Source organism: Camellia sinensis, chromosome 13 (genome assembly GCF_055761805.1).
Source record: "Camellia sinensis isolate YWXY chromosome 13, ASM5576180v1, whole genome shotgun sequence".
Lineage (NCBI taxonomy): Eukaryota > Viridiplantae > Streptophyta > Magnoliopsida > Ericales > Theaceae > Camellia > Camellia sinensis.
This window is the reverse complement of record NC_138973.1, coordinates 26,744,080-26,752,610: the sequence shown is the minus strand read 5'-3', so window position 1 is coordinate 26,752,610 and position 8,531 is coordinate 26,744,080. Positions and strand designations below refer to the sequence as shown.

Below are 8,531 nucleotides of genomic sequence, written 5' to 3'. Positions count from 1 at the left end.
TTGACATTTCTTACATTAGTATTTTTTTGTTATCTTTTTATTTTTTTTAAATCATACAATCTCTTTATTTTTTTTATATATTTTTCATAAAAAAAATTAAAAAATATATTTATTTAAATTATTCTAAATACACTCTAAAATTATGCTCCCCATCAGAAAAATTAGCAAAAATATTAAAAAAAAAAAAAAAAATCAACACAAGAACTAGACATACTACGGAAAAATATCAAATAACTTCTACTTTTCTCATAAAATTTTCATTGAGTACTATAAACACTATGTTGAGAGGAATGATGAAAATTTTATGAAAAAAAAAATGTAAAACTCATTGGAAGTTTTCATATGACCAAACTGTCCTTTCCCAAATTAAGACCTCTTTTTGATAACTTTTCATTTTAATTAAAAAATTATTATAAATTATCATATTTTTTTTTAATAAAAAATTATTAAAATAATTTATTCACAAACCACACCTGATATTCATTGCGAATATCAACGGGCATACTTGACATTTCACGGTAAAATTACATCAACATCATAAGCAGCAGCACATGTAGATCTATAGCCAATCCAACCTTTTAACCCGTACTATCAAAAAACAAAAAAGTAACCCCCAAATTAACAAAAAATTCGAAAACAGCCCCAGGAAATCAAGATTACTTACTTTACACCCCTCTACTGATCATTCCTTGTTTGTACCTTTTAATGGACTCGAGCTTCTGCAACTTCAACTGGTTCTTGAAAGAATTGATGAAATCATCAGCCTTCGCATCGACCTCCTCGTCCACCTCCGTCGCTCTAGCTTTCCCTTCCCTCACAGTCGCCGGACGGCGAGCCTCCACGATATCCTCCTCCTCGAAGTGCGGGAACACCGACTTCGCACTCGCCGACTTCTTCATCTTCGTCGGCAGCTTCTTCGGCATCTCTCCGGCGGTGGGTTTGGTGTCAGACTTCGTTCTGATAACATGACGGCCCTTAAGCATATTGTACACCTCATCTAGACTCGGTGCCTCCTCTTCTTCCTGTTCGAAATGGGTTTGTTGAAAATCGTTCTGGGCCTCTGTTTCCGGGGTTTGAGATTGATGGGTTTGTTGAGGATCGTAATGGGTATTTGAATCTGGGGTTGGGTCGAAATGGGTGGTGATGGGTGGAGATGGGTTGGGTTCGCGGGATCTATAACTGTAGAGGTTGATGGACCTGAGGCGTTGAAGAACAGAGGGCGATCTTTCGAGTCTGATTTGTTGGTGTTGATGGGTTTGTTGATCGTCGTGTTGGGTTTGATTTTGGTGGTGGTGGTGTTGTTGGTTAGCTTTTGAAGTTAAGTAAATGATTCCAATCATGACATTGAGGAGGATGAAGAAGACAGGGGGGTGAACCAGCTGTTAATGGAGGACCAGATTGAAGGGATGGAAGATACAGAGTCTTCAAACATGGTTTTTATTTTGAGCGAGAGAGAGAGAGAGGGAGGGAGGAAAGTGAAGAGTTTCTCTGTACGTAGTATAGAGTATAGTCTGTGGTGGTGGAGATAGAGAGAGAAGATGAGAGTTTGAAGAGAGAGAGAGAGAGAGAGGGAGGGAGGGGGATGTGTGTCTTTACTCTGTTTTTAAAATTGGGGATATTTGAACGGAAATGATACGGACAGACACTTTTGGCCTTTTAGACATGTTCAGTGGCTGAGGCTAAAACAGTAAAATTGATGTCCATTTTTGGCATATTATGCTTATTAAAATTAAATTGAATTTCGGCCTCTTCTAGAAGCATACCAAATATTTTTTTTTTGAAAAATTTATTTGGTTTGATTACTCTTGAAAATTTGTTTCTACAGAATTTTTTTAAAATTTTTTTTTTTGAAAAACAAACCAAATAAGGCCATAATTTCTGTTTTTTAGTATTTTTTTTTTGTTTTTAGTAATTTTTTTTAAAAAATTTACTTAATTTTACTTGACTACAAATTAATTTTTTTAAAAATTCTACTAAAAACAAAAATAAAATAAAATAAAATAACAATTAACTTTTTATTTTTAAAAATTTTGTTTATATATTTTTTATTTTTTTTTTACTTTTAAATTTCTTCTCTTGTAGACGAACTTAAAAAATAAATAAAACTGTGGGGATATATTTTCTCAGAACCAACACGTGGTCAAGGTGATGCCGACGTGTCAACCGAGGTGCCACGTGTCCTGGACATGACGTCGAGATTATCTCGGCAAAGCCGAGGTAATCTCCGAAAATATCAGAATCCGAGATAAGCGAATAAGGGACAAGAGTCCTAGAATGACGAAGGACTTTAGCATAGATAATGATAACACTCTTAGAGAGTTTATCTTTATCTCTTAGAGAGTCCAAGATAAGCACTGAGCAAGAATCCATTGAAGTTAGGCTTCTGGTGGAACAAGGATTGAGTTAACTATAAAAGAGAGGCATCCCCGTGGGTCTAAGGTACGCAATTTATATTCTGAATAGTGAGTTTAGCACTATTGATTATCTTTGAGAAATATACTGACTTGATCGTCGAAGTGCCCCCGGGTGGACGAACCACCGCCGAAATCTTCTCTTTCTGTTGCAGGTCAGCTAGGTATCATCTATTCTGCCAATTCTCTCCAGCTGAATACTGAGTTGGGCGGTGTGATCAGAAAATCACTCACACAATTTGGCGCCGTCTGTGAGAAAGAAAGAAAGAAGAATAGATGGCCAGTGACGGACAGAAGGAAAAGATTGGGGACGACACTCCTGCTGGGAGTGGCAGGCTTATCGACCTTGACGTCGAAGGAGACAACTGCAACACAGAAACTCGTGACCCAAATCACAGCAAGAAAGATGTCGGCCAGGATGGCGACGTACCAAAGAAGCCAGATCGAAGTGGGTACTACAATGAGGATGACCTCCAAGTATGGAAGGATAGATGCCTGCGGAGTGACGAAGAGGTAAAAGAGATGGCGAACAAATTGGCAGACCTGCAATCGGTCGTCAATTTCATGATGCAAAACAATGTCATGCAGCCACCATACCCGCTGCAGGACACGTCGATTCCAACGGCCAATGCCTAGAAGGGAGGGCAGAAGACAATCCCAATAGCCCCTCAGCACACCAGAAGCGAAAAAAACTCTCACCGGCCTTCCAGGGAGGTTAGGCGAGGAGAGTTGAGGAGAGAAGAGTCACGGAGGACGCACCATGCCAAGGAGGCAGACCCCAAAGAACATCGGCATATTCAGGGGCAAGCACTCTGCTTCGACACAACTCACGGAGAAAAATAAAAAAGGACCCACCATGAAGCTGAGAGTAGTATACCGAAAAGACTGAAGTCAAGAGATAGCCAAGCTCCTAGACGGAGCAAAGAAAACTTGAGAGATTACCTCAAGAGGAAGCAGTAGAATGCCGATGCCGAGGTAACTTCCCCTGAAAAGCCAAGAACACCATTCTCGGTGGAGCTAGACAAATTTGAGGCTCCAAGGTTCCAAATATACGATGGTAAGTCGGACCCCAACTTCCACGTTGGGTTATACTTGAACTCGATGGCATTATATAGTGGGAACGAGTCATTGCTCTACAAAGTGTTCCCCTCATCCTTTGAGGAGATTGTATCAGATTGGTTCCACAAATTACCAAAAGGAAGTGTGAAGACTTGGGAAGGCCTGGCCGAGATGTTTGTAGCCAGGTTCGTGACAAACAAACTGCAGCCATTAAGGGTGGACGCACTAATGGCTCTGAAGATCAGTAAGAATGAAGGCCTTAGGGCCTATGCAAAAAGGTACTACGAGGTGTTCAATCGAATACTAGAGTGTAATCAAGAGGTGGCGGTTGTATCTTTCAAGAACGGCCTAAAAGACAACTGTCCACTACGAAAATCTTTGGCAAAAACATTGTCAAAAAGCATGGAAGAGCTCATGGCGAGGATCAAGAAGTACACCAGAGCCGAAGAAGATACATCGGGAACCAAGGAGGCAAAGCAAGAAAAAGGAAACGGCACGCCGAAGCGAGGCCGAGGTAACAACGGATCCAGCAAGCAGGAGATAGAACTGAGGGCAACATAGGAAGTGACAACTGTGTTCCGAATCCCAATTCACAAAGTCCTGGATCAAATTCGAAATCAACCCTATTTTCAGAACACCAGCAAAGGCACCAGGAGAATTTATGGAAAGAAACCTTGGCAGGTATTGTACTTACCACAATGAAAACGGACATATGACTCAGGGTTGCAGAGCCTTGAAAACACACTTGGAAGACCTGGTGAGACAAGGCCATCTGAGAGACCTTGTCGATGAGGCCAGAACAAGGGAAGAACATACAAGATTGCCTTAGGCGACAGTAGCCTCACCTCCCCCAGCATAGCAACCACAGGCAGGAGGACCTCGGGTAATTAATGTAATTCACTCGAAGGTCAACGAAAACGAGATTCGGGGGGAGACCCAGAAGGTAAAACATCTGCAGCATGTCTACTAAGTCAGGAAAAAGAGACATCGGACAGAAGAGTACCAAGGACCAGTAGTGTCCTTTTCTGAAGCCGACCTTGAGATGGTACAGCATCTGCATAATGATGCCTTGGTAGTATCCCTCCAGGTTGGGGAATGCCAAGTAAGGCGCATCCTGATTGACCAAGGCAGCTCTTGTGACATCATATACGTCCGATGTTACAAGGAGCTTGGCCTTCACCCAGATGACATGGAGCAGTCCAATAGCCCAATGGTCGGGTTCAATAAAACGCCGACATGGCCACTGGGAACAACCATCTTGGAGGTGCAGGCAGGCACCAGGAAGATAATAACAGAGTTCACCGTAATTGACACACCCTCTCCTTACAACATCATTTTGGGAAGACCATAGTTGCATGCAATGAGGGTTGTTCCCTCAACTTTACATCAACTATTGTAGTTCCCAACAGAGTATGGGATTGAGGAGGTCAGAGGAGATCAGCTGCAAGCAAATAATTGCTCCATGGTAGCAATGAAATCCACCTGCAGCATTCGAAAACCAGAGAAGGCAGAGATTGAAGACGAGGACATAGAGGTCCTAGAGGATGTCGGCAAGGAGCTGGCCGAAAAGAGTGAAGAAACACTGAAGAAAATCCTCGTCCAATAGGGAGATGAAGAACGCTTTTTTTTTCTCGGCTTGGGCCCAGTCGAAGAGGAAGAAAGAGAGATGGAAGCTTTCTTGAGAGCAAATATTGAGGTGTTTGCTTGGACGCCTTACGAGATGCCTGGCATTAACCCCGAGGTCACTTCCCATAAACTGAATGTTGATAGGTCGGCAAAACCGATAATACAACGAGCAAGAAGACCGACGTTGATACACGTCGAAGCAGTAGAGGAGGAAGTAAATAGACTTCTCGAGGCCAGGGCCATTCAAGAGGTAGATTACCCGACATGGCTATCAAACACAGTAGTAGTGAAGAAGAAGAATGGTAAATGGAGGGTCTGCGTGAACTTTACTAGCTTGAACAAAGCCTGTCCCAAAGACAGTTTTCCTCTACCCAAGATTGACCAGCTAGTAGACGTCACTTCGGGGCATGGAAGGATAAGTTTCCTTGATGCCTACAGGGGATACCATCAGATAGCCATGTATCCCCCAGATGAGGAGAAGACTGCATTTATCACCCCAAAAGGTCTGTACTGCTACAGGTGATGCCTTTTGGGTCGAAAAACGCAGGAGCAACTTACCAAAGACTGGTAACCAAGATGTTCAAACATCTGATTGGCAGAACGGTGGAAGTTTACATCGATGACATGGTCGTGAAGACCAAGGAACCTAAAGGTCATCTGGCCGACCTGAAAGCAGTCTTTGATATCCTTAAAACATATCGGCTTCGACTCAATGCAGCGAAATGTGCATTTGGAGTAGGATCTGGTAAGTTTTTAGGATACCTGATAACTAGAAGGGGCATTGAGACCAGCCTAGATCAGATTAAGGCCATCTTGGAATTGAAGAGTCTGACGTCGGCAAAACAGGTACAAATGTTGACTGGAATGGCCGCAGCCCTGAATAGGTTTATAAGCAAAAGCTTAGACAAGTGCAAACCTTTCTTCAACCTAGTGAAGAAAGCCACAGATTTTTTATGGACAGAAGAATACGAGGCCGCCCTGACCGACCTGAAGAAGTATCTAACCACAGCTCCAGTTCTTTCAAATCCAGAACCTGTGGAGGAGTTGTTTTTGTACTTAGCAGTCTCAGAACACGCAGTAAGTGTAGTGGTAATTCGAGAAGAAAAAGGAGAGCAAAGGGCTGTTTACTATGTAAACAAAACCCTGGCCGATGCAGAAACAAGGTATCTACCCTTAGAGAAATTGGCACTGTCTTTAGTAATGGCTTCAAAGAAGCTGAACCATTACTTCCAGGCCCATAAAATTGTGGTGCTAACTGAGCACCCCTAGAAGTCCTTACTGCAACAAGGAGACTTGACAGGGAGAATAGCCAGATGGGCAGTCGCTTTGGGCCAGTATGACTTGGAGTACAGACCCAGAACAGCAATCAAAGGCCAAGTTTCGGCCGACTTTGTGGCCGAGTTCACACTAGAATCCATCGCACATCGGGCTCCGTTGAGCCGAGGTGAACGACGTCCAAGCAAGCAAGGAGAAGCCCAGCCAAATGCAACAGAACAAAAGAAAAAGAAAAAACTCAGACCCTACAGCATTTACATCGGCGACTCCTTTCGACTGTTTGTCGATGGGAGCTCAAACCAGCAAGGAGCGGGGGCAGGAGTAGTACTAGTATCTCCAGATGGTGAAGTATTGGAACAGTCCATTCGATTAGGGTTCAAGGCCTCAAACAATGAAGCAGAATATAAAACATTGATTGCAGGACTAAAGCTGGCGGTTGCAGCAGAAACAGATGAAGTGATAGTCTTCTGTAGCTCCCAGCTCATAGTCAACCAGACAACAGACGAGTTTGCAGCCCGAGATGAAAGGATGTCATCCTACGCAAAGGAAGTCAACAGGTTAGTAGCTTTGTTTCATAATTGTCGACTACATCAGGTTAGCCGAGATGATAACAGTCACGCCGATGCACTAGCCAATCTGGCCAGTGCAATACAACTTGGAAAAGCGAGGATGATAATGGTCGAATACTTGTCGGGCCCGAGCATCGAACCACTGACCAAAGATCATGAAGCAATGTATGTGGACATGGGACCAAGCTGGATGAATGCAATTGTTGCATTCCTGAAAGAATGAAAGCTACCAGATGACCACAAGGAAGGACACAAAATCAGATTGAAGTCGGCAAGATTCAATCTAACAGCAGAAGGACATCTCTACAGAAGATCTTTCACTGGACCCCTGTTAAGGTGTGTACACCCGTCACAAGTTGAAGATTTTCTATATAAAATACATGAAGGAATTTGTGGAAGCCACACTGGGGGCAGATCACTTGCCCACAGGGCCATTACCCAGGGGTATTGGTGGCCCTACATGCAGAAAGATGCAGAAGCCTATGTAAAGAAATGTGAAAAATACCAAAGGTTTGCACCATTGATACACCAACCAGCAGCAGACTTAAACCCAGTATCCAGTCCTTGGCTGTTTGCCCAATGGGGCATGGATCTCATTGGGCAACTGCCCCAAGCAACTGGACAAAGAAAGTACCTGCTGGTAGTAACAGATTACTTCACCAAATGGATAGAAGCTGAGCCCCTAGCCAAGATCCGAGATGTAGACGTGAAGAACTTCTTATGGAAGAACATCATCACCAGATTTGGAATTCCGAGAGCAATAGTTACTGACAATGGAACACAATTTGACAGCAAGTTAATCAAAAACTTCTATGCAAAGTTCAAGATCAAGAACTACTTTTCAACCCCAAACTTTCCTCAAAGCAATAGACAAGCAAAACCATCCAACAAAGTTATCCTAGATGGGATAAAAAAGAGGCTGCAAGCAGCAAAAGGAAAGTGGGTGGATAAACTATCAAGTGTGCTCTGGGCATATCGGACTATGCCGAGAAGATCAACAGGGGAATCCCCCTTCGCCATGACCTATGGCACAGAAGTTGTCATTCCGCTTGAAGTCGGCATCCCTGGGATCAGAACCCAGGGAGTAGAGAATGGGACTAATGATGTACTCCTAGCCCGAGATCTGGACCTACTAGAAGAAAGAAGAGAGAAAGCTGCAATTCAACTCACAGCCTACCAGCAACAGCTTGCCAAAGCTTATAATAAAAGAGTCAACCCAAGGGAGCTCCAAGCCGGCAACCTAGTCTTGAGAAAAGTCGTCGGCAACAAGAAAGATCCCAGGGAAGGCAAGCTTGGCCCAAACTGGGAAGGACCCTACAGAATCACTTCGATATTGGGCAACGGGGCATATCGGCTTGAAGATAGTGAGGGCAAAGAGTTGCTAAGACACTGGAATACTTTTAATCTGAAGTTTTTCTACCATTAGATTTTCCTTGTTATTTGCCGAAGTCATAAATGAAATTTTAGCATAATTCTTCTATATTTGTGACTGATGAAGATACATAACGAATGTTTCGGAATACATGCATAATGAGACCCCAAGTGAAACTTAGGTTCACATTAGGGGGCAGAGAGAAGAGAAATGATGTTT

General features: G+C 43.1%; 1 protein-coding gene across 1 annotated transcript; it reads right to left on the bottom strand.

Moving 5' to 3' along the window:
- Window positions 1–425: 425 nt before the first annotated feature.
- Window positions 426–1,590, bottom strand: LOC114319206 (uncharacterized). The gene is given in 2 exon segments (XM_028266213.2): window positions 426–1,366; window positions 1,369–1,590. Coding segments are annotated over 2 exon segments (765 nt in total). The 5' UTR covers window positions 1,433–1,590; the 3' UTR covers window positions 426–665.
- Between the last annotated feature and the right edge of the window lie 6,941 nt (window positions 1,591–8,531).